Source organism: Pezoporus wallicus, unplaced genomic scaffold, assembly GCF_028554395.1.
Source record: "Pezoporus wallicus isolate ANWC-B61680 ecotype Strahan unplaced genomic scaffold, APGP_CSIRO_Pwel_v1 scaffold_6362, whole genome shotgun sequence".
NCBI lineage: Eukaryota > Metazoa > Chordata > Aves > Psittaciformes > Psittacidae > Pezoporus > Pezoporus wallicus.
In genome coordinates this window covers 2,199,632-2,226,253 of record NW_026637663.1, presented here as the reverse complement: position 1 = coordinate 2,226,253, position 26,622 = coordinate 2,199,632, and the positions used below count along the sequence as shown (strand labels likewise).

Here is a 26,622-nt window from a genome sequence, read left to right as displayed (position 1 = left end):
AATGCCAACAGACCTTTCTAGGTTTTCACTTCTGTTAGAACTTAATAGTGCTGACCAGCTACAGTCAGCATAAATCATTCCCAGAGAGAGTTCATTGCTTTCTTTCTGGTTTCTACAGATACACAGATACATCTTGTTCTTGGATGAAGCTTATCCTGGAAATTCATGGGAACACATTGCGTTAACGCTTGCCTCTTTCTTGAGAAAAGACTTTGTGGAAGTTGAAAGTCTGGTGGTGTCCTTCTTGTTATAGTTTTGCTCTCTCTGGGATAGTGGTGCATAATCTCTGAATGCTTTTTCTCTATGCTCAGGAATTTTTCTCTTGGACTTTGCTGTAGTGCCCAATTTAGAGCTTGCTGGTGGGGTTTACTGAGCTTTTTCTTTCTTTAGTTTTTAATTAAATCAATTTTAATCTAGTTTAATACACTTCATTTAGAATACAGTTTATTAAATTTAATCTGAGAGTTATTAATGGTCACAGTAGATGTGAAGTATTCACTCTGGTATTTCTGCTAAAAATGTGTTTAAACACTTTATCATCTGTGCAGAGGAATGGTCTTGGTGGAGTGTCAGACTCGTCAGTGCTTGGGTACTCAGGGGCGGGGATGCCATTTCTCCCTCTTGTACTGGGGATGGGAGCAAGTGCTGCAGGCTCCTGCATGTCCCTACCAGGCTGTGGACCACAAGCCCAGTGGCATCCTTGGGACTCTGTGCTACTGCCTCTTATTGTTTCCTAGGTGCTCCAGGAGAGCACAAAAGGCTTGTTTCTCCCCCACCCCCAACTTCAGCATTATTCATTATTGTTTGAATTCAGGACAAAAGGGCGCTTAAAGTCACCCAACCCCCTCCCTTCCCCAACCCACTGTTCTTGTTTCGCTGGACATTTGAGAATTTATTAAAGCCTTGAAACATACTTTTGGAAGATTATGTTGCTGTCTTGATAGCATAAGTAAAACATTGACCATTGTATTAATTTGGAAGTGACTATGTGCACAACTAGCATGTCAGAAGACAGAAGAAGGGGGAAGGAAGAGTTCAAATAGGAATGTGCCTATTGTCACAAATGTCATACCACCTTGTGTATTTTTGAAGGCTATTGAAACCCGATTCAAGTTCATTATTTGCCCTCTGAATGCTAACAGATTCCTTCTTGTTTACAGGAAAAGCAGCATTAAAGGAAAGGAGATTGAAAACTGTCTCTATTACTCTTAACTTTAGTGAGGTGCTTTACAAAGTCTGCAGATGCTGGGCTCTTCATCTGATGTTCTGCACTGCTGCTTCACCGGATTCCTCTTTCCCTCTTTCTTTTGCACCTGCTGAAGAGCAATAAATGAAAAAGATTGAGTGGAGGTGCAGTTTTAGCAAATACACCCCAGCTCTTGCCAAAAGCTTCTTGCTTCCATCTAGCAAGATGCCTGGGTGCATCATACCATTGCTGAAAAAACTTTTTATTTCTATTTATGGGTATAGGGAAATAGATGGCATCAGTCTGAGGCATGTTTCCATGTAGGTGCTTTTCTTTTCCCTTTCTGATCCAAAGAAAACTAGGATCAGTTGAGACTTAGAGAGCTGTTGAGACACAGGGGTGGAGTGACTGCCACATCAGCCACAGTGGTGTCTGCTACTTCTGAGTCCTCCAGCAGAGCCTCTCTGTGAATGACACCTCTTCAGAGTTCATAAAAATGCCTTTTTATGCCAAAAGGATTAACGCACTGTCTGCATCTTTCTTACGCATCCATGTGTGCATGGCAGGAGCGAGCACGAGAACCTGCTAGGAGGTCTCAGGAATGACTTCGGGGGTCTTCATGTAGACCCTCCTCCAGAGAAGCAATGCATAAACCTAAGAAAACCCCCTAATTTTAGATTCATTTATTTGCTTTTTTTATGAAGCAGCTGTTTAGAAAGGTTTACATCTAGGCTGTAATGAAGTAAGTGGTTCCTAAAACTTTACGAAACTTGAGGTTAATTAATTCCATGTAATTTGTATTTTGTTGTTCATGTTTGTTTCAAGAGAGGAAATAATTTCTGTACTAGGTCATGAAGGCTGTTCACCTTTCCAGATCTTTCCAATCTAAGAATTTCTCGACTTCTCTGAGGCCTTCTCCTCTACCTGCAATCTGCTGGAGCAGGTTTTCCGTCACTGTATGGTAATAACCTCCTCTTCTCAGCAGGCAGTGTTAAATATTTCACCATTCAGGAAGGATAGTAGCTATTTTGCTTACATAGTGACTAATGGTATTGGGTGTGTTCCTTCCCATGAAGAAAATGCAGAGAGAAAAAAGCAATCTCCCCTCTTCTCCCCCAAAAAAACCCCAACCAAACAAAACAATATAAAAACAACAAACCAAACCCCTCCAAACAAACAAGCAGTCTTCCTAATTGAAAATCCTCAGACCCTCTCTGGTTTAAAAGATCAGTTAATCTTGAGCAGGGCACACGTGATTCAGTGTGATAAAGCTCTTTGTGTGTCATAGGGTACCATATCTATAAAGAAAGGAAGTTGCATTCATTCAAACAGTTTTGCTTCCTTACAAAAGAGAATGCAATGGGAGGAAAGAATAGTAGCTGGTCTCATGAAATGGGTTGCTTTTGGGGGTTGATTACCCCTTGATGGCTAGTTTGGGAGTCTTATTCCCTTTTGGAGAAATAGTAAAGTTAAACCCAGGTGTGCAGTAGGGAAGGTGAGATCCTATGGTCTGGCCTGACTGAGGCATCAAGTGGGCAGAGTCTCGGTGGTAACAAGTACCTTTGTGTGTCAGGCACTATAATGAAGCAGCCCCCAGAACAGAAGGACCAAATCGGAAGAGCATGTACTGGAAAGAAGAAAAATCTCTACTCATCCATCTCCTGCTAGCACTAATGCTGGTCTGCTGTCAATTGTGAGATTGGGATATTTATAGCTCTCAATTTGAGCCTTCATGTTATAAACATACAATATGATAGTCTGCTCTCTGCCTGAGTGTATAAACTTGCCTTGATGCATGCACCTGGTTGGGCTGGCAGAAATTGGGATTGCAAGAAGATGCTTTGGAGTAACTGGAGTTAAAATGTGGGATCTTGACTGAGATGAGATATAGTCTGTTTTACACAGGAAAGGTGTTGTACACACAAACCAGAGATTCCTGTAAAACATGATGACAATATAGAATGGCCACCCACTAATTTACAGCCAGGGCGACTTTGCGATTGTGTATGGCATTGATTTTATTATCATTTGTCTTGTTTCCGGGGATGACTTGTGACTGAATAAATAATATTTAAAAATAGACGTCCTGTTAAATTCCAAATATGATGATAATGCTTTCTGAACATGTTATGCAGTTAAAAATAATCAACCAAAATAAACTAAAAAGCCCCAAACCTTGCTTTCTGAAGAAACATACTTCCACTCTTCCCAGCAGTTGCTCTTTTTATCTTTCTTTGTGTGTGTATGTATGCACACACTCTTACTCAGCTGAAGTTCTTACTTGATCTTCTTCAGCTTCATGGTTTTTCTTCCATTTGGAAGAAAACTGCACTGACTCCCTCAGTGTGCACCCCACAGCGTGTTGGGGGAAGAGCAGAAGAGCTAGAGAGGTTTTTTTCCTTCCTTGTGTCATCACAGTATCAGGGAAGGATAGAAAGACAAATGTGACAGTGCTGGGACATGTCCTAGCATGCAGTAGGGCTGTGTGCTGACACCGGGATACCGCTATGCTCCTGTTTTTCAGGCAGCATCTCTCCTATGGTGTGAACAGAGGGCAGTTTGAGACAGTCTAAAGATCTAGTGAAACAGGTGGAAAATATCTTAATGCTTTTTTCCTGTTGAACTCTGTCACCTCCCTGACCTAGCAGGCATTTGCAGGGAGGGAAAAAACCATTCCTTGAGGATTTAGCTGCTGGTCTAGATCATCTTCACAGAGGATAACTCCAGTGAAGACAAGGTTGTTTGCAGATACTTACGGGAATATTTGTACAGAGAAGACAGTGAAAGGTAAGCTGAAGGTAGTAACTACTGATGTAACTACAGGGGTTTGGAAATGGGTGATCTTTAAGGTCCCTTCCAACCCAAACCATTCTATGAAACGCTGCATGGCTGGAGGGAGCTGTGAGGGCTCTGCCAGCTGAAGCCTGTGCAGCACTTTGCTTCCGTGCTGTGCCTGGGGCCTCAGCTGTCCAGCACAGTGAGAAGTGTTCAATGGTCACTCTTTCCAAAACACAGTAATGGTGAAGGGGGTGAAGTTTGGGGTGGTGCCCATCTTTCCTGTAATTGTGCCTTAATTAGAGCCTTCGTGCCTTGTTGCTCTTGAAATGCCAGTTCAAATTTTCAAAGGTTTCAAACCACTGACCATTACCCCAAGCACCAGGCCACAGTGAAAGGTGAGATGTGGCCCATTCCTGACATATTGCACCAAGAGAACACGTGCCAGGAAGAGTGTGAGGGACCAGAGAGAACTGAAGGCGTATCTTAGTAAGCCAGACAAACCTCAACGTGTTCTGAGGCAGAGCATTTGTTCTGTATTTCTGCACTAGAGATGTACTGCTTGATGGCCATGTCTGAGGATGAAGGCCAAAAAACAAAGTTCAGCTTGTCTATCTGCTGCAGCTGACACTGGGGCATCAGTACCAAAACTTGGTGCTGAAAGATGCTGGTCAAAGCCAGAGAGCAGGCTTGTAGTGAGCCTTGATGTTTTTTTCCAGGAGAAAGACATTGAAGGTCATTAATCAAGAGCTAGTGAAAAGGACTATTGCTCTCCTTTTCCTTCCCAAAAATAGAATGACCAAACCAAACCCTTCTGTTGCTGGTATGGGCAGCCATCCAGCCACCACCCCTGTTTGTGGTTCCAAGAATGTAGAGTTACCATGATAAACAGCTTTTGTATTGCAAGAGGGACTGGCCTGTGCACTGAGACATTTCTGATAAATGTTTCCCACTGTAGGAGAAAGAGGGATTTAATTGCTGTAGTCATTTACCTGAGATAAGATAATGATCCTGAAATTTATGTTGGTGTCAGAGTCCAAATAAATGAGATGCTTAAAAAGAAGGGGAGCTTAGGGCTGTGTATAGAGGGGAATTATGTCACCACATAGACAATAATGGATCCTTGAGTCCATGTTTGCATGGAGGAAATAAGGGGATATGTTTGGAGAGCTGTTTCCTCCATTTGTCTGGTACTATCAGTGTGTGCTGGTGGTGCTTTGGCATCTGGCACTGAGGTGGCAAGTGCGCTTGTAGGCTCATTACAGGGTTATCCTGGTCAAATGCCTCCTCATTTTCTGATCTCTGCTTTACATTCATTCACATGGTATAGTCAATCATGTGAAGTGAATGATGCAGCATGTGGCGGTTGGTGTGGTTAATGTCTGTTTCTTGGTGACTTCCTGGGTGAGGTTGCTGTTATTTGGGGCTCTTAAATTCCCACATGAATCACATGCAGTGTGCTCCTAAATTTCCACATGAATCGTGTGCGATGGGCCTTATGTCAGTAAGTTCAGCTGAGGAAGGTACCTACCCTGCAGAGGAATGTGTGGTACTTCTGCTCCAGGGCACTTTCACATTGCAGTAGCTCCTGCTTCTTGCAGCTACCTTAATGTTGCTTTTGAAACTGTCTCTCACTGGTTCATTTGATGCTACGCCTAAATTAGGGGTTACTGGGTTAGGTCAGGGATCACTCTAGCATTTAATGCCCATTTCTAAGGCAGAATTTTCTTCAACAGGAACAGGAGAAGAGGAATTAGTGCATATAACCTGGTGGATTCTACAGTTTGTGGCTTTATAAATAGAGAACATAATCTAATGCTAATGTATTTGTGGTGTTCTGGGCAAAATACTGCATGTGAGGTAGTGGTTTCTTTGTCCGTTGCCTGGGTAGACTGCCTTTAGCACTGAGAGAATTGGCGTGAAAGCAGTGAATTGACTCGGAAATCCTGACCTGCTGTTGCTTTTACTCTCCGTTTCTTTCCAGTATGATGTTGAAGAGGTCTTGTGCTGTTGTATTCATCCATATATGATTTAGTGGCCCTAGTTTAAGTGATTTAAGTTTAGTTTTGGGTTAAGTCTGTGGCTGACAGTGAAATCCTTTCTAAACTAGTCCAAATCTGTCAACAGCTTTTGGAGAAAATAGGATCCACCATGAACCTTGCTGCTGGCGCTGGCTAAGAAGAAGTAATTCATGTTGGAAATCATACTTGTGTGAAGATTTTGGGTTTAGTTTGATTTGGGAAGAAAAAAATAAAAGCTTGGAATTTGCTGCCAATTGTTGCCTTGGAAGTCCTGATGTGTCCTTTCCTCCACAGCATGGCCCTGTTTCTGTTGGGTGGGAGAGCTGGGGTGAAGTAGGAACCATTAGCCAGGTAGTGAAAATGGACTATGTCTATATAATGTTTAGATAACTTGACTGAGAGAAATGAAGACTGCTTAGAAAGGCTTCAGTTATTTTATTTTTTTTATTTTTTATTTTTCATGCTAGTTCTTGCCACCTTTTGTAATAAATTCTTGTTTTGGCCCTGCAGCCTCTGGCTTTAACTTGCACTTGTGTCCCCATATAATAAAAATACATGAAAATCTAATGTTCAGTTGCTACCTAGGAGAAGGAAGGGGTTAAAGAACACAAGCTCTTCTGATATACTTTGCTGTTGAAAGATGTTAAAGTAACATAGTGTTCACCTGAAATAGAAGTTTGTTGCCTAGAACTAGTGCAGCCTGATTCTGACAGTATTCTACACAATTCATGTGGGTATGGGAAGGAGGAGAGAAATTGTGAAATGAATTGTAACTCTTTTTCTCTTACAGTTTGAAAAGTCTGTCTTCTGATGGATTTGGGTCCTTATATGCACTAAACTGACATGCTTTTTCCCTTTATACCAAAATGCACACAATTGTTTTCTTCCTCCTAGAGATTTGAGGACAGAAGGGAGAAAAAGGGGTTTTGTTCCTTACAAGATATTATGTCTGCCTGGCATTCTCATTTGCAATAAGGCTCCTTTCATACTATTCCAGCACTTGAAAAGGACCTTAACTTGCTATCCTGTTAAGAACCTCTTGTGCTGCCAGAAAAATGTAAAGAGGCTGTAGACATTTGGTGCTCAACTCTCATTTGCAGTACAATGAAGAAAAGGAAATAATACATTCTTGGCTCTCCCAAATTTAGCAGAGCCCAAAGGTTATCAGCTGACACAGTAGATGAATTGTAATTATGATAAGTAATGTTACTGGAAGTCTTTAAAAAGCAATTGAATTAATTATGTTTGATCTTGGTGAGAATCTGTGGTTGTTGGGGTGGATTCTGATCTGGATCTACTCTCTGTGATGCTATGTGGTGTAAGTGGGGGGAAAAAAATAATGTGTGCCAATTGTGTGGGACTTGTCATTTTATCTGCTTTGTGTCTGTATTGTGGAGTACTTAATAGAGGTTATTATTTTTTCCCCTTTCTTTTTATTCCTCTCTGTTTTGGATGAGTAAATTGAACTCTGCTACAGTTTGGAATCTGCAAGTGATTACAAAAGCTTTTTTTGAAAGTCTGGCAAATTGCAAAATCTAGTTTCAGTGTGAATTGGCATATAACATAGTTTGCCCTTTCTGCGTACGGTGGTTATAGTTAAGAGTTATAAAACCTATTTCACAGACTTTTATTTCTACATATGAGTATTCAGTTAATGCACAATACAGGAATGAGGTAAAAATTTCTGGTGAAATTACTGTTTTTAAACTAAGGCATCCTTTGACTATCATCATCAACGGGGACAAGTGAAAGTTTTTATTGTATACAGATTCCCTTCCTTAACAATCTTTAGATGTGTTTTTTTTCTAGCTCCTTCTACAGGACCTGGGACGATGAGAGTACAGCTGAGGAGTGGTTGGTCAGACAGGTCATGTCTTCCAGAGTCATTTGTCTTATTACAAATGATTATCTGCCGTTTTGTTTAAATATTGGTAGCATAGACGTATAACCTGCTGTTCTACCATTCCAGTGCAAAAATAGTGCAACCAGGTTTAATTATACCTCAGTACTAAAGGGTGGTGTATTAATAAAAGGTGAGTGGATTTTTCTTAGCAAAAAACTTACCAAGAGCTAATCCAATGATTATAATTTGTCTTTTTCATGATAAGCGGAACTAGTTAAACAAGTCCTCTCAGCTTTCTTAAAGTCCTGTTTCAAATTTCCTTCTGTAGAATAAACAACTAAATTGAATATAAATAACCACATATTTAATTTTGGAAAAGGTTATTTTTTAAAAAGTTTCTTTTTCAAGTAAGAAAAAATATATATATCTGCAAGAGACTGCTTTTAAAATGGCATTCTCAAGGAAAATATATTTAACTTAAAACTGTTGAAATAGTGGTGCAGAAATATCTCCTTGTCCTTTGGTTCTTTGTTTTTTAATCTCTAAAATAAGATGATTTGCCTCTTGACAAAAATTCTGAACAAAACAGCATCAGATCTTACATATTTTTACTTCATGCTTACCCCTGTGTTCCAGACTCTGTGTTTAGTGTAAAGCAAGCCTTTCCGTTCCCAAACTTATTTTAGCTTTGAGCTGATGTGTGTATAGTGCTTGACCTGGAAGATGTGGATGGCTATCTTTAGCCTTGTTTAGCTTCCCTGCTTACCTGGGAGATCACCTCATAAGCTTTTGTGATGGTCTTTTGGTGTTTTGTTAGTATTTGACGGATTCTTGAAGTACAGGTGGTTGCCTTTCCATCTGTCTCTATTCACATAGAAACTCATTGTGACTTGATTTTTTCAGGTCTGTCTTCAGATTGATGGGTAAAAAATGTGGAACCAGGAGGCCAGTGGAGCTTTATGCTCCATCTACAGAGAAAATTTTACTCCAGGCAGCTAAATAACATGGCATAAAAGTGTCCTCAGGAGACCAACATCATGTTCTTGTCTTGGGATTTTTTTTCTTGTTTTAGTGGAACTTTGTTAAATTCTCGGGAAAATTTGTAGAACCTGACCTCTCATTTCCAGAGGGCAGAGCATTAGTGCGGTGAGCTAAGCATAGATGTGGCTGTGTAGCTGCAAAAGAGTGTTCCCTTGTTACTCAGGAATATCTTTGAATATTTATATGGTGAATTAGCACCATAGTGTAGACAAAGTGTGGCAGAAAACCTTTTGGGATCTTGCAAGCTGCTCCATGCAAAGTTAGCGGTTTCTTTCCAAAAGCACATTTTAAAACAAAAAAAGGCACATATATAATGTGCTGAATAAGGATGTTGAGAGTTGAACCAGGCAATGTGTGATTCTGCAGAGGCATCTTGTGTATGGATTGTCGTTTATTCAATCAGACCTTTATTTTAAAAACTGCTTATACAAGGGAAAAGCTTTGTACCTACTCCAATAGATGTTTGTATTTCACTGAAATTGAACTAGTTGTGTTTTGTAGACCTCATCAAAGGTTTTTCATAAATTGCAAGTTGACCTCAGCTTTGATAAATCTCTTGGTCTGTGCTGAGTTATTGTCATTAATACGCTGTAGAAAGAAAGGTTCTTGCTTTTCATTTGAGTCAAATTCTTCATTTTGTGGAGATTTGAAGACTGCTCACTTTCTTTCCTTATTTTTTCTAAGCTGGGTTTCCTCTTAGAATAGCTTTTTTTTCTCCTGTAGCAACCTGACTGGGTTGAGAGGGGGCCTGCATTGGGGATGAGAAATAATTTCGTTTGAATAACAAAGTTTGACAAATCTAAAGGAGCGATGGAGATTGTAAAAGTCAGAATAACAGTGCTGGCTGTTATAAATTACTTGATTTACAGTGGCCATGGTGTTGCCAGGTAGAATTCTTCAATTAGGTAAGGGCAGAGTAATTCCAGTTTAACACCCACCTCTGCTCCTCCATGTGTGGATCACACCTGACCCACTGCTACAGTTCAACCACCGCAGGATGCATGGCAGGGCACTCATGGGCACAGCAATGGAAGGGCTCAGTGAAATGGAACCGCTCAGTGAAATGGAAGCTGAGCTACTTAAGGTTGAGGGAGAAATTATTGGTGTGCATCTTTTCAGGTGGGAAGGTAGGGCTAAGCTTAACCATCTGTAGGCAATTGAAATTCATACAGAATATCAGGATATTATACCCTCCACCAGTTATTTCTTCATTAACCAGAGCTGTGCAAATATAACACAGTCTGTTAAAATTTAATCCCAAGAAATGACTTGTAAGTTTTCCAGCCCACAAGGATCTGTATTGATGCATAAAAATGGGGAGTAGGTGGAAATGCTTGAAATGCCTTAGAAGCTTCTTTCAACTTAATATAAAAGCACAATAGCTGGGGAAAAAGAAAAAGGCAGTTTCTTCGCATAACATGCGAGGAGTTTAGTAAGCAGTTGTGTCCAGCAGGTATTGGGTGATGGATTTGCTGACAGAAGCTGTGTCTTGTGCGTTTAAAATACCTGCTAATGAATTTATTATTTAAGAATCATGTTGATTTGTTTGGTATTAAAATCTAATCCAGGTACTGAATTTTAGTATGGCTCTTCCTTCTCTTTACCCCCTTGAGTGTGGTGTTCTTCCATCCGCCTATCCCTGCCCTCCTTGTTATTTCTTTTAGCTATTTCTGCTGAGAGATGATAAGAATAAAGAAGCAGCTGTAACTTTCTATGTGTTTAGTTTTCCTGATCTTGGTTCCCGATTGGTGGAATTTCTTGAACCACTGAATCGCTTTAAAAACCTCCTTATTTCAGTTGGGTGCAATCTGTCAGTAGGGCTGACTGCTTCCAGTGGTTCATCTCTCCTATTACCAGTCTTAGTGCTGTGTCTTGGGTTTCCTTAGTGAATGAACCTCTATGTTTCAAAGGTTTAATGTTTTTCAACCTATGCAGCCTAACATCAGAGCTGCCTTACCAAATGGATCCTTTTGCCCTCTTAAGGGAAGATGTTGCTTAGGATGCTCATACAGCTGATACTTGAAGTGCTGAAGACCTCTTTATGCTATAATTATAATTTTGTGTCACCGTATCACAGTGGTAGCCATAGATTTTTAAGGAATTGTTTTCTCTGCAGATGAGGCCTGTTTATACTGCAGCATAGTGGTTTTTTTTTCCTTCTTAATCAGGAGGGAAAACTGTAAAATCGGTGTTTTCTTTGCCTCTCGTCTGCACTACTGATTGTCACAGACCTTGGGCTTGACACAGATGCATGTAACATTCAGGTTATCCATAACTCTGATTAGTGCCTTTGTTGGGAAATATCAAGAACATCCAGGAAGATGAGCCTTGATCTTTAGTGCTACAGCTTAGTTGTCTTCAAGAAAACAAACAAATCATAAGACACACAAAAAGCTTACCCTCACTTCCTGCTCCTTTCTGTTTTTTTTTTCAGTGCAGATGTGGACTAATGCTTTCAAAATTGAAAGATGGTAGAGTTTTCAAAGATTAGTATGTTCCTGTAAGTTGGGTTTTGTTTTTTTGCTGTTGTTAAAACTAGTAACTGGGTAAGTAGGTGTCACCTGTGACTAACTTCGGGAGAATGGCACCACAGTTTTTGTTCAGTGGCAGAAATGTCTCAAGTAAAATGCTGAGAACTTACACATGTTAGTCTGGGATAAGCAAGGGGATGGGTTGTACCCGCTGAAGTTATTGTAGGGGTTGGGTACTGGAGATGAAAGAGCTCCAGGGAAGGAAAGCTTCTTCCTGAAAAAGAACCCAAACCAAACCATGCTTAATGAGTTTCAGCCCCCAGGGAATGACATATTTTAAAAAATGCTCCTGTTCTTACCCCTCCCCCCTCGTAAAATGAATGGTAAAGTAAATAGAAATGTAATTACACACCTGTAACTTGGATATTTCTTCCTGATGTACAGAAGCACAGCCACTAAATAAGGTGGTAGATTTTAACTGATGGGAGAAGATGCTTTTTTTTTGTCATCATTGTTGTGTATGCTTAAATATAAGAGGGACAGGCATATGTATATGTAGATGTAGATGCCTGTGCACACATTTATGTACATAGACCTGTTTATATTTTCCCTTCTGGGACTTCCATTTGGAAATGGTGAAATTCCTGAGAAATTATGCAGCCCTTTCAAGTTGAGAATAATTATAAAGCGGTGTGCAGATCTAAGATTCTTAACATCTGTCTTTAACAAGGCATTTCCAGTTGGTTGCTTGGAAGGATGGTAAATCCTCAGTTCATACTAAAGAATGTGTCTGTGCTGCTTCAGCCGTGTGCTGGGGTGGAAGTTCTTGCATCCTGTCCTGGCCCACCCCCATGTATTCACCTCCCCAGCTTTACCTTCAGACTTGAATGGTACTTCTCTAGGTTGTGATGGGAATATTTTTCCCAGAATGAAAGACTGCCATGTGGAGAATATGTATTCTTGCTCATTCACTTGTTTTTAAAAAGCAATGCCATAACTTAGCTGAAGGTAAATCATAGAATCATAGAGTAGTTAGGGTTGGAAAGGACCTTAAGGTCATCTAATTCCAACCCCCCTGCCATGTGCAGGGACACCTCACACTAAACTATGTCACCCAAAGCTCTGTCCAACCTGGCCTTGAACACCGCCAGGGATGGAGCATTCACAACTTCCTTATTATTGTTAATTTCCTTATTCACAAATAATCTGAGTTAGTCAGAAAAAGGCTCATAAGAGGGGAGAGAGATTCAGAACAGAACTGTCAAACAGAGGACACATTCTTGTTGCTTTGTGTGCTCAGAGACTTCATGTAGTAGGTACAGACAAGAAAGAGTGCATCTCAGGCAAACAGCTGAGGGAATTCTGATATCCAGCCTCTGTGAGATAATATTTATTGCTGCTTCTTTCCTGCTTCCCCTCCACTCCCTACCCACCCCCTTTCCTGGCCAGCTCTGGCAACTCAAATGAAAAACAGTCTCAAAACAATTCTCATTACTATTTATGGATATTGAGTTCCGCTACTCTGCATGGTTGGTAAGGTTAATTCTCAAGGTTTTCTCATGGGTACCTTGATTATCTGACATCTGCCAGTTTCTTTTGTATATATGCATTGTCTGGACATTGGCATCTGCACACTGAAGAGGCAGGTGTATTCACTGCTTCCTTCTGACTCTGCTGGAGAAAAGCTGGTAATCGTTTTTCTACTTGATCCAAGATACACTACATCTCTTCTGGTGGTCAGGGTCTGAATATGGAAATTTCTAGCTGCATTTTCCTGTGCTTCTGTATGTTCCTGTCTCCTTCCTTGTGTTACTCTTGTATGCGAGTGTGAAAGTTGTGTTTGAGCTGCTCGATTGAATGAGCAGAAATAGTGGTGATTTCATGAACTTGGTGGAAAATCTTAGTTTCACTCTCAGCAAGAGGTCCCCACCCAGCCGGAGAGGCTTGCGCAGTTCTGTGCTGGTGGCTGCACTGGGCTTGCTCCTGTGAGCTTGGCTTTGTTCAAGTCAAAATTTAACTCGGCCTGTAAGCATTATGTATATGGTTTCCTTATGGTTTCTGTTTGTACTGAGTTGTAAGTTCACCACCATGTGCCCAGCTTTTTAGACAAGAGATAATTTCTTTATGATTCTTTTTTTTCTTCCATTTCCTGCATGCATTGTTCATAAATCCTAGTCAAAGTTCTGGCAATGACTTGTTAATGCAAACATGAGACACACACAGTTCTAATTTGCCTGGCTTCCACTTTCATAATGCATTTCATATATAAACACAAGGGATGTATATGTCCAGTGATCCATCCCTGCCCCTCCTTTGTCTATCATTTGCTGCTTTTTGGCACAGTTCCAGGGCCAGAAAGCGAAGAGAGATGGATACAGAGAGCTGAACTCTGCAGTGCTTAGCTGGATGGTACTTGGGTATTATAGTGATGCTGTCAAGAAGACCTTTTGATGAAGGGGATCTTGGCAGTGCATGTTTTCTAACCTGGGTTATGTTAAAACCTGGCTTATTCCAAATAATTTTGGAGAACTTCAGGCTGACAGTGCTGAAACATTTCTGGTGCATTTCTTTGAAGCTGTTGTGGATGTGATCGCTATTTTGTACTTGCAATGTTTACTGGGCCTTTCTAACATTATCCTGATGTGTGTGGTAGGTTTTTTCCCTTCTTTTTCTAGGATGATACAGTGCTGCTAAGAGTGGAATTTAATATCTGCTCAATTTTTTACAGATTGTGAAGAAAGCCTGTCACAGCTGGCTGTGATTATAGACTACTGCCAGCATGCTGGAATGGGAACTTCTAGGGTAGAGCAAGTTGAAGCAAATGAAATGGAAACTTCCTTATTTTTATAGTGGCATTAGCCATGGAGCTTAATTATAAAGTTTGACCTTTTTACCTTCAGAAAAAAGCCTGAAGCTGTGAAACATCTGGTTCCTGCAGGAGCCTGTGTAATTTCTGTAGTCAGTGGGCTGGATTGGAAGTGCTCGCCTTCTTCCCCATTGCCACCTCCCAGGTCCTGCATGGTTTTGGGATTGCTGCTTGAACCTTCTGCTCCCCAGCAGCAGAAGAACCTGACCATGCCTTGTATCCTCCCAGTTCATAACAAATCTTTGGCACTTCTGTAACAGGATGTGGGGTTTAGGGGAGGGGAAGACATACACATAAGCTCTGTGATCTGCTTGCTGTGTCTAATCCATCCTTGGGCTTTGATGGATGGGTGGGTCAAAGGATTGGTCATGGTGGATGCTGTGGCTCAGAAGCGAGACAGGAAGCATTCCCTGTCATCACTGCATGGCTTCCCAGCAGACTTCCTGGTTGGAGCAGTGGCTTTAGTTTGGAAATAGGCTGTTGTTGAGACTAGTTTTCTGAAGGAGTGGAACGAATGTCAAACCAGCTACACCATTAGAGTGCCCTCAGTGGCTTTGGTTGGAACTAGCTGTTGAGAGCATGGGGAATTGAATGAATGGTCATGAAAGTAACTGAAAGGAGCTCCTGCTTTTCCTATAGTAGTCATGAAGTTCTTGCTGTCTACAGCTGGGCACATATCCCTGTACTGTCCTCTTCCATCTCTACAAAATTCTGAAATCCAGAGTTTGAAATGTGCTGGAGCAATTCCACCCAATCTCAGGGGAGGCAGGGAGGGCTGGGGCAGGCCCTGGACAATTCTGTAGGTTTGTTTTGCCAGCCAGAAACCTCGTGTTGCGGGTGACTATGAGTCATGGTCTAGCTGGCTGCTAGAAATGCATTGCAGCGACATGTAGAAGTTAGATTTGCTGTGGCAATGTTGTTGCCCCTCATGTTTGTCTGTACCTGCTTTTGTGTGCTGGTGGGAGGAGTTCAGTGGTCTCACCTGGTGCTGCTTGTAAGAGACAAAATGGGGCATGCAGTGGTTATTTTCAGTATTGGTAGGGATTTATACTCACTTCACTAGGCTGTACTGGGATGCATTGTACTGGCCTGCCTGATTGAGTTTAACCTCCCTGGTGGAGGTTCAAACCACTGATTAACAGCTGTATAGCTCATGGGTAGAACAAGGCAAGGAAGATGAGGCTAATTATGGTGGAATAGGAGGTACAAGATCACAAGTGTGGCAGCACCTGGTGATTGTGTGGGAGTGAGAAGACTGAATGAACTGTCTCGTGATTTGCTTTGAGAGCTGCTTATTTTTTTTCTTAACAATATTGAGGTTTTTATTGTTTGCAGGAGGAGTAATTGAGTATACTGAAGCAAGTGGGGAGACAAAACAGGCGGTGAAAAACAACAGGGCTGGGGGCAGTTCATTGGATCTAAAGAATTTAGGGTCAAAATAGACTTCTAAAAACTGCTAGGTAAAATAGCTTCTTGACTCTTTGTGGTTATTTGGCTGCGTTTACACTAGAGCTACTTTTCAATGATCCAGGGCCTCACATACACTCAGTAGCACAAGTTTTACCAAAGGCAGATAATTGTAGGTTTTTATGTTATTAAGCACTATTGCAAACAGTTTAATTGCATCTGTATGAAGTTCTGTTTTTGAACCTTGCCACCCTTCTTCTGAACTGCCCCACTTATCTTGCAGTCTAACTTGTAAAGGTCTTTATCATGGGGATCCCCTTTATTTAGTTTTTTTCTTCTAACATGTTTATGATGATAATATGGGATGGGGGTTTGACTTTTTGGGTGTGGGTGACCTGAAGTACTTGTGTGATTAGAAAGTGATTTTTTTTTTTTTTTTTGAGACAAACTTTGTTGTAGGGAGTGCAGTGTGTCAGAGCTCAAAGTTATTTTAAAAACAAACAAACAAAAGCATCTACAAGCAGATTAAAGAAAACAAACCAAAAGGATTAATTCTATGATCATGGTACCAAGTAAAAAGAATAAAATAGCAGCAATGAAGTTTTTTAATGCTTCATCCATAGAACTGTCTTAAACTAGCACAGTTACAGTGAGTGAATTATGCATAAATAATGGAAAAGTTTATATGACAGTATAGCTGTCTCTGGATATGAAATTATTGTTAATGAAGATAGCCTGATGTTAATGAAGATAGCCTGATGTCTGGTTGAATACAGGTATTATAGAGAACTGCCGAAATGTTGGGCAAGCTGAAGGCAGAGTAACAAAGAGCCTGAAGGGCTGCACACACGTGTGTGTTTTGAGTGAATTACAACTGCCATGCAACAATTAGCATGTTTTGTTGTTGTTCTCCTCCTCCTGTATTTGTATTGGATTTCTACCAACCTATACTTCTAAACGAGCTTAATGCAACGTGCCTCAGCATTAGCTTTGTGAAGTTAAAGGGGCTTTGCCTGTGTGTGCTGACAGGCCTTCAGAGAGAAACAAGGTGCTGCTTTTCAGCAAGCACCCTGTTGCAGCTCAGGAACAAGAAGTTAAGCTAGTAAGAAAATCATCCTATGAGAAAACCCACTCAGGGCTTGATAGCAATAGCAAGAGCCAGTAGGGTGGTAGAAAGGACAAGGCAAAGTAAGGAACAAACCGGCAAACACGGAGTGCCAGTCAGAGCTTCGTGTGCTAGGAAGATTGGGAGGTTATAAAAGCCCATCTTCTGAATGGCACGAGGGTCCTGAACACACAGATGATGTGTGGTGTTTCAGAATCTCAGTATCCACTTCGGCGTAAAAACTTTTCTTCAAAGTTACTTATTACATACTCATGTACTCCTAATCATGAGTGTACTCACTATGTACATATATTTAGAATACATGAAAGCAGTTGAACAGTGGAGGGATAAGACACTGAAACTCAAAGGGAACAAAGCAAATTCTTGAAGGCTTCAGCTTCCAAATGTTTTTGTAAAAGTAATAAAATTTTATCGAGCCTGTTGTCAGGTTGTTGCAGTAAATGTCAGGTGAGGGAGGGATGAATAGTAGAAAAGCTGCTGTTCAGACTGTGGATGAGACACTGCAGCTGCTCACACTTCAGGTTTAAGGTGTGATGCTTCAGTAAGGTGACCAATAACGTTGTGTGTGCATCTGTTTTTAAACCTCAAATTGCTTTAAAATAAGCTAGTAAATGTATGTATTGTTGACATCAAATCTTTATGTGCGGATGCTGTGCTGCATGTGTTGCATCACAGTAATTGTGAAGTGGGAATTGTGTTTCGGGGCTTCATTTTTCTGGCTTGGGAATGTGTGTGGTGCCAGTCAGTCTTGCACAGAAGGAAAGACTTCTTGGAACTTACTGTACCTGTGGCTTTAAGCTTTAAGTTCAACTAACACTTGGTTACATTGCTGACAAAAGCCATCCTGGTGGTGGTAGCAGTAGCAGAGTTCCACATTTTACCATAGTATTTTGGGAAGTACAGATAGAGTTTTTGGGATGGATATTACGAGATTGCAGGTTAACTTCTGCACAGTGCATGCTGGCTTTGCTTAGAAGGTTTCTGGGAATTTTATTATGATATCTTAGTGGGTGGTGGCATTTGAAGAGTAAAAGAATGCAATCCTTCTGTCCAGTGGAGCTTTGGTAATTACTCCTCCGCACACTTCGACAACTGAACCCAGTGTTTTCCATTTGACCTGGCAGAAGCCTGCAAAGTGTATGCACAGAAAGCTTGCTAAAAACTTCTTGAAAACAAGTGAGGGTGTAAACATACAACCTTTTGCTGACTTGCAAAACTGAATCAGTTGTTGCTCTTCAGCTGCTTGCTACTGCCTAGTCCTATTTACACCATGTCTCCACTGATGGTGCACACTGGTGGTTTGTGCGTGGAGCTGAGAGGGATGTCTGATAACCAACCTACTACTTAATCTCTTCTGCTGATGTGTGCACTGGGCTGGTCCCCAGCCTCTGCTTGGGAACATGGGCAGGTGGCTTGAGATGGTATGCTTTATTTGGGAGAGCATGTGCACCTCTCTTTTCAGTGTGCTGGTTCTCTGCTTATGAGTCTGTGTGTAGGGTTACTTTTAGAGAGGCTTGTTGCTTTTTTCTGTTTGCGTGTTCGGTTGTGTGGGTCTTTTCTGCCTCTGTGCAATGGTTCAGTTGGGCTGTGTGCTTTGTTTCTTCTACACTCTTCTCCTTCCCTAGTCTCTTGATAAACAGAAATGCTGTGCTAAACTGAAGAACCCTCCCTCTGAGGGCTTTAACTCTGCTTCTGTGGCCCTGATGCTGTTTGTTGGTTTGTTCTTTGTTCTTACCTGATTCCCCTTGCTAGTTGGCAGTACAGCATGGTGGCTCTGTGTTGCCATAGCTGCTGCGTGATGGCCTCTGTAAACTGACCTCAGGCTAGTTTAATAATCAGTTAATTTGCAGGTTCCAGTGGATTCAATATTTAACAAAGGACATGGTTTTACCCCACTCTTTTTCTTGCCATGCTAATTGGTGAGGGAAGGGAGAAAGAAGGCCAATAATTTTTAACAGTAGTTTTAATGATGCACTTCTAGTATCTGACAACTGAGATGCAATGATTTTATATATATATATACACACAGTCTTTGTAGAGTATTATGCCAACCAAAGCATCTGATGTTGGATTATCTATTGAAATACACTCTCTGCTCTTGTTGTAGTCTTGGCAACCTTAAACAAACACACAATGATTTGCAGTTTGTAGCTGTTAAAAGGAAATCTGTGGCTGAAGGTTGTGAATTGGTGTGTAAGCTTTTAGCAGTGAGTGCAATTTAACTGTTGGGACAAATTAACAAGAGGTATAGTAAGTCTGCTGTTAGCTGGAGGCTTTAAAGAGGATTGAGCTGGAGCATGTGTTTTTTGTGTGGTTTTTTGGGTGTTTTTTCCTGTTTGGTAAAGGGATCTTCCATGAAAATAAATCCTCATACTGTGGCAGCAGAATAGATAATTGCAAGATAGGTTTTCTGTAGCTTGAAAAATCGTGAAGTGTCGCTCTGGCATTGTGCAGAAGGAACAGTGTGGCACCCACCATCATCAGCCAGACAGTGCGTGGTCCCCAGGGGCCATGATGCAGCTCTGGACCATTGGCTGGGTGCTTGCACACAACTCTGTGCTGTGTCACTGTGCTGGGTCCCCTACACTCAGTTCAGGCTTCCCATGCTGAGTGAGCAGGCAGGTTTTGGTATGCATTTTTATTTCCTTCTTTTCTTTTGACTCTAACTGCAGTGCTATTTCGAAAAGAGGGATGCTTGCCTTGGGTCCTTGGCAGGAGACAAATGTATCTTCTGAGGAGTGGAGAGTTTACCTGGAAATGTAATTGTGTTGGAAGTGTAACTGTCCTCTCTCTGCAATTGCTCTGTTTATTATTAGACTAACTCCAGTCAACACAAGTGAGTTGAAGTTCTCATGTGTTTGTCAAAGTGTGCTAATAGACAAGAAGCTATTTGCAGGAAGGCTGTCCTGAGCTGCCTATGGTCAGCTATAGAACTATAGGGAGCATCTATTCTTCCCCCTCACCCCTTTCCTCCCTTAGTTTTAGGGTGCCTCTGACAGTTTCTTGCTGACTTTAAGCTTTCCGGACTAGGAAAGGACGCTCTGTATAGCTTAGGGACCTCTCTACAGTACTCTTGCTATTTGAGGATGGAATGGAGACATTTGGTGCTCCTAATCCAGGCTTTCTGAAGGCATCTTTTCCAGGTGTACAAAGCTCCCCATCCCCAGCATGGGGACTGTAGGAACAGTTCCTGCAGAAGACAGAGCAGCTCTGCACAATGCTGTCCCTCTCTTTTGCCTTTTGTGGCTTTTTGGTTTTGGAAAAGGATGAATAAAATACATTGCTGCAAATGGGAAGAGAAGCAGACTGTCTGGGTGGGAGACGTTTAATGCTAATTTTTGAAATGACTGGTAATAAATGTGTGTAACAGTTTGGTGGCAGTACGCAAATAAATAGTTTGCTCTAAATGGTACAGGGGAAGAGTTAATGTCTTAGTGGGTGCTATCTGATCACCCATGCATCATCTCAGGACATTAAAAAAGAAAAGCAAACTCCTAGATGTTTGAAGCTGCAGTTGGTGGAGGCACTCTGCTGACCACTGATGCCTCAGTCATTGGTCTGACTGTGCCACTGTAGAAATACACTGTAATAAATTTATCTGTGGTTATCTCCCCTCCTTCTCCCCAGCGGTTTAGCTTTCAGGATGAAGGCTGGGTTTGCAGCCTTAGCTGTTAGAGGCACCCTCAGCAAAGGCCTGAAGGCTTTGCCAAGCACAGGGCTGTGTGCTTGCTGCAGAGTTGCTCTTCAGGCTTCCTCATGTGCTGTCCTTCCCCTCTGCCCAGCCCTGCTGGGTCAGGAGGATTCACTGCTCCTGTCAGCTTAGTAAGGACTGTTGGTGTTCAGAGTGTGTATATAGCATGTGTGTATGTATATATATATGTATATTTGTATAGGGAGGGGACAGGAATGTTGCGTACAAAGCTGGTAGTCCCTCCTACATATTCTGGTACCTGAAGCTGGAAGGTGATTAGTATTTTGCTGCTGTAGCTAGTGAACAGGAAGAGGCTCCTTCCACAGAGGAGCTGTCTCCTGTGGGGCTTTAGGTGTTTGGTATATGGACTTACAGGCTTTGGAGTACTCTGAGTTGCTCTTCTCCTGCTGGCAGGACTGTTCTTACCTTTATCAGTGTGTACCCTGGCCAGGGTTTGTTAGCAGAAGTAGGTTTAACTAGCACAAGCCAGAAAGGATACCTATGGAAGCGTGCTCAAATTACAGTCAACCTACATGACTGCAGTTAAGAATGAAATCTTGTAGGTTTCCCATTTTTCCTGCCTACATCTTCTAGTATGAAAAGAAGGCATCAGAAGATGCCTTCTAAGGAAAAATCCCTATGCAGTTTAGAAGGAAGCTTTGAGAGGTTTCTGTTCTTGGAGGCACAAATATACATTTGCGAAATGTGTGACAGGAAAAGGTACAAATAAATTGTTTTATTCATATGCTTGCCTGTGCCATTTGTTCCCGAGTTCTGGATTGCTCCCATGCCTTCCATGTGCCAGGATGCAAGATGTGTTTTGGAGGTGGTGCCTTTCCCTGCAGCAGTTTCTGATGCTGCAGAATGTGCTGAGGGCAGAGTCTGTCCTGAGAGGAGTTGTTCACCAGTAGCTCTCACAGCCATTTGGCTGCTGGGCTAAGCCCAGGCCACTGCAGCAGGGCAATGCCTACTGCCAGGGCAAGTGGTATGGACAACCAGGATGGCTGATTGGAGAGGTGGGGGCACAGAAATGATGGTCGCTTTCTTGTTCTGGGATTGCACATTGCCACTTGGGCTTCAGCACAGGGCTGTCGCTGAAATGCATGTTATTTCCCAGCATACAAGTACACAAATGCTGAGCTGTGCATCTGCCATGACTGGGATTTGTTTTATAAACGTGCCCATGAATGGGCAGGAACCTTGTTTCAGAAGGTGTGCTCAGTATCTTAAACAAGAAGCAAAATGCAGAAGGCTCCTGCGGACCTGCTGCCACTTCCGTGGGCTGCTGGAAAGAGGTGGCTCAAGATGCTTTGTGAAAGAGGGGGGTGCTGGCTGTGTGTCATGGTTGGGTTTCACAGATTTAACTATAATGTAAGCAATGCTTTTGGAAGAATGTGCTCCACAGGTTTTCTCAGTATTTAGATTTAAAGTATTCCCTTCAGTATCTCTATACCCCCTTCCCCAAGACAGAAGAGGAACTTCAAAAAAGGCTAACTAAATCGTGGAGATTCTTGAAAGCTGACACAGTTTGTCATTGCAGTTGCTGGTGTTATTTCTTTGCAGGATGAGTCTCTTTTGCAGGATGAGTCAGTGGGTTATTTGCAGCAGCCACAGACATGCTGTTTTACGAGAACTATGTGTGTGAAGGGCAGTGTGGCTGAAAAGCTGCATGCTGGAAGAGTTTGGTATTGGAGCTGCCTGTGTGAGCACTGAGAGAGTATCTGTAAGTTATCTGTACTGCCATGATCCAGCAGCTGCTGTACTCAGAGTTATGTTCCTTTTCCACAGTAGCAAGGTCAGTTACTGTACTGCTAATTCCCTTTTCAGGAGAAAGCATTATTGCTGACAGGAACCTGCTGTGTGAAAGGAGGTTTCAATAGAAGTGCTAAAAACTTTGTTATCCATCTGAAGTTGCTGTGGCTGTGAGTTTCCTGGAAGTGGGGGATAAACAGATGACTAGTTTCCATCAAAATGCATCAGGCACTTGAAACATTACTTTGTTTGAGTTCCTGTCCTTGCCTTTTCAGCATCCTTTTCCTTAGCATTATTCTCTAAGCTCTCTTGTTTGCTTGCTTAAGCAAGCATTGTGTGATCTGCTAATTCAAAACCTGTTAGGCCAGCGAGAAAAAAAAAAAAAAGAAAAAAATCTTGTCATGTTGTTTCGGTGAAATAAAACATCCTGAACAAAATTATGGGGTGTTAATGTCCCACAGCATGAGAAGTGCTTAACTAGAAGCTCATTATAGCAGTGTTACAAAGCGTAGGGCTAGAGAGGTAGTGCAGGAACCCTACAGAAGAGTGTGCTCCTCTAGGAAGAAGGCAGCTTTTGGCTTATGCCTGATGGAGGAGAATGGTGAAGGAAGAACTCTTGTGTGTCCTTATTCTGCTCCCATGAGAAATCTTCTAAGATGGGGTTTTTCCTCCTCCATGAAACAAGCTTTTCTCTGCAGGCTTGTCTGGAAGAGTGGAAGCTCAGAGCAGGGTTAACCAGGGCTTGCTTGGAACAAAGCTAGAAGGAGAGAGGCTGTGAAAAAGGAGCCAGTTTCCTCTTCTCAGAGTCAAGGCATTCAAGGCTCTTGGAAGGCTCCCAGAAGGTAAAGAAGAAATGGAAGCCAATTTCATTCTGGACTGCCTTGCATACAGGGAATTTTTATAATTAAAGGATGTTGCCCTCTGCTCCCATTGTTGTTTGCCTCTGTGAACTTTTAATTTACTTTGAACCCAGTACTGACTTCATATGTGCTGGGGCTGTGATAGAGAAGTGATCTTCAGTAATTATGAGCTCACCTTCAAATGAAAGGATATAGTTCTCTGTTTTTTTTTTAATTGTTGTTGTTGTTTACTCCTCCCTCTTTTTTCCTTCCCTTTTCCCCTGCCCCAACTCTACACTTACTTTCCCACTCCTTGCTGCATGGACTGAGCTGTTGATGGGCAGTTTTTCACGTGTGAAGTATGGCGTTCAGACCTTCTCTTCTACAAGTATTGAGTTGCCATCTAAGCTCCAGTCCTGAAAACTGTGAAAGTAAGCTTGTCATTTGTTGAGCCTAGCCTTGCTCTCCTCAATGCTTTGTAATACACAGACAAGCATAACTCCATGTGATTTCTACTTACTAGACTTCTACTTAGGCTTCACTCTACTTCTGTCTTCCCACTGTAGTTTCAGCTGGTCTGTTTGGCTGGTCTTTTTTATCTTACATGATGATAAGAAGACTAGGCAGTCAGCCAGCTGCTGTTGAACTATAATAGAGCCAGTGGTATGTGCAAAATTTGATTACTGCTGTCAACACCAGAGTGAATAAAAGAGAGCACGTACTCCAGCTGGAGAGCTGCTAAATAAATGACCTATTGAATTTGGTAGTAGTAGGGAGAAGACCGTGTTCTGCTAATGAATGAAGTGGTTTATGGGTATAGGGTGTGCTAGCGAGTTTGTTTAAAAAAAAAAAAAATCCCAAAACAACAAACCAAAAACCAACAAAATATCAAAAAAAAAAAAATCTTTTGCCTTCTTTGAAGATCACTTTCCCCAAAAGCTTCCATTTCTGTCTTATCAGCTCTTGTGGTTAATGCATGGATTTCACAGCCAGTACTTCAGATTTTGGCAGAGGCCATAGCTTCACTTTTAAAAATTCATCTTAAAAAATATTCCTGCCATCCTAAAGCTAACTTTTTTCTGATAGCATTAGTTTCATGTCTGAACCTAAGAGTTCTATCTCTATTTAGGCAAGAGATGCATTATGCTTAAATTAAAAACAAATAAATCCCCCCTTTATTAGGTTAATATTCTCATTGTATATTTTTATGTTGGGTTTTCAAAGTAAAACTTGGTGTTAGATAGAAAAGGTTTCTGTAATGTATGGGATAAAGTTGCTGGTGGCAGGAAGATCTTGGGAGCTGAGCTTCTCTGGAAGCTCTCTGGTGTTTCCAGCTCTCCGAGTGGTTTCCCTCAGCCCCTCCAATATCTTCATGTTGAAGTTCAAGAGACTGATGGAGGCTCAGAGATCAGTCTTTCTCTGACTTCTCTCACTGACTGCACACACTTTCTTCGTTCAAGGCCAGGCTGGACAGGGCTTTGAGCAACCTGGTCTAGTGGAAGGTGTCCCTTCCCATGGTAGGAGGGTTGGAACTGTATGAGCTTTAAGTTCCTTTCCAACCCAAACCATTCTATGACTGAGGAGTGGGAAACCCAGAAACGTTGCAACAAACTAGCTGAATCCTGGAACTTGTACGTATCCTTCAGTCTTGGCAAGTGTCTGATGGAGAGCATCTTAATTCGTTTGTGTATGGCCTTGGAGTGGCAGAGACCAAAGTGAGATGAGGTTTGAGACCAAAGTGAGATGAAGTTTTAGACCAACAGGAGGGTGCTTTTATGGAATGCAGGCAAGTCTTATCAAGACCTGAAAAGAGGGAGTTTAGGTGTTGGATAAGACTTCTGAGGTATGTGCATGGCTGCCCTCTAATTGTCTTTGTATGGTTGGTAGAGTTGAAGCATCTCTTTGTTTTGTGCTCTTAAAGTGCTTGGCACAGTAAGGTTTATATTTGTATTTGCTATGGCAAAATGCATCCTTGTAGCTTGTATCTAAAAATAAGAATCCTAGCTTTAAAACTTTATTACCTTTCTATGTTGATCTTTTTTTGTGTGGTCTACAGAAATGTTTAGATACAAATGTCTTTTAGCCTACTGAATGTATGGTTGTCTTTACACACAGAAACAAACCTCCTTTTGTGCATGTCTTTCAAGCTTTAACTTTGAGGAATTCTTAAAACTGCAAAAAAGCCCCACCATCCACAACCCACAAAACAAAGCAGGACCAACTCCTGTCCTCAGTAAAATATAAAGAAAAATCTTCTATTGATTTCCATACCACCCTCTCCCCCTCTGCTCCCCTCAGTGTCTGTCTGGTATGTGACACAGTAAACTGTCCCAGTTGAATATTAATGAAGAATTGAGAGCTGTATTTCGAACAGTTGTCTGATAGCATAATACAACGAGACAGACAAATAGCATCTGTCTTTCTGCTTTTGACTAGTTCTCCTGTGTACAGCTCCTCTCTGGTCATAGTGCCTGTGCTTCTGTGTTACAGTTAATCTCCTCTTGCATTCCTTTTTTCTGACTATTGGAATTCTATGCAGTTCAATATCCTAAAGCATGTAATATGGAATCACATCTTTCATAACTACAGAATTCAGAATCCTCTCAGTTTGATTATAAAGTTAGCAATAGGATGTCGAAGGTCCGTGGATTGGTTTCGCCTTCTGTATTGGTGGTAAACATAGTGTAAAGGCCCACTTGTAAAATAACTCTGTTATCATAGCTTTGGATTATTAATCTTCTGCTTTACTGGGTCACGGTCTGTCTTGTTTGGAATTGCTGGACAATGGAAATGGCATGCCTAATTGGAGTTTGTAATTTTTGATGTGGAGGTCGATTTGTAGAATTTCCTTTTTATCCTGAAATCGTGTGGTAAAGTTTTCTTGCGCTGTTCTGAAAGGCCGTTAAAAGATATTAGATGCTCACCTTGCAGAATTGTTCTGTTTTCACTTTCTGTCGAATGTGTGGAAAGTGTTATGGTAATACTGCAAGCTTTTTGCAAAGTAAATGCTAAAACCACCCAGGATTTTTGAAAATAGTATTGTATTTGAACAGAAGAGGGAAGTTTCCACCTTCTTTCCTATTTTCTGTATGTAGAATTTAATTTGTCAGTGCTTTCAAAGCGGGGGGGATCTTCCGTTTTTGCAAGGAGTAGCACAGCAGCATATTCATCTGCTCTTAAAGAGAAAAAACCTCCAACCCTCAGCTAGCTTGAAGTCTCTTACTTGTTTATGTGCAGCCTTTTAAAAAGTGTGTGTTTCCTGAATGGTTTTGTTAGTCACTGTGTGGCTGAATGTGTCGAACCCTCGGAGGAAAACCAGTGCTTTCCTCCCCCTGCCGAATCCCGGCATGCAGTTCTTGCACCGGTACTAGCGTGTACTTCCTCTGCATCTTCGCTTTCCTGTTTTTCAAAGAGTGAGCTTGATCATGAGTGTTCAAACAGCCAAGAAAGTTGTGTGGAAAAAGTACAAGGTTGCTGCGCCTCGGGATCCCAACAGACAGACCTGTTGCCCTCCTCTGGGTGAGTACATGCTTACCTATGACTTCAAGGCTGTGGTGGATGAAAGGGTCAGCATGTGGGCCTCTGTTTATCTTTACACCTGATG

General features: G+C 41.7%; 1 protein-coding gene across 4 annotated transcripts in view; it reads left to right on the top strand.

The window, feature by feature from the left end:
- UTRN (utrophin) overlaps positions 1-26,622 on the top strand; it is a 372,113-nt gene that overhangs the window by 7,585 nt on the left and 337,906 nt on the right. For 2 of the 4 annotated variants that reach the window (XM_057406866.1, XM_057406864.1), the window contains exon 1: positions 26,389-26,537. The exons of 1 other annotated variant lie outside the window; for it this stretch is intronic. In XM_057406866.1, coding sequence (XP_057262849.1) covers positions 26,444-26,537 — 94 coding nt within the window. In that variant the 5' untranslated portion in view covers positions 26,389-26,443. Of the gene's footprint in view, positions 1-26,386; positions 26,538-26,622 lie in introns of those variants that run through there. One more of the 4 variants, XM_057406867.1, reaches the window with a different exon arrangement.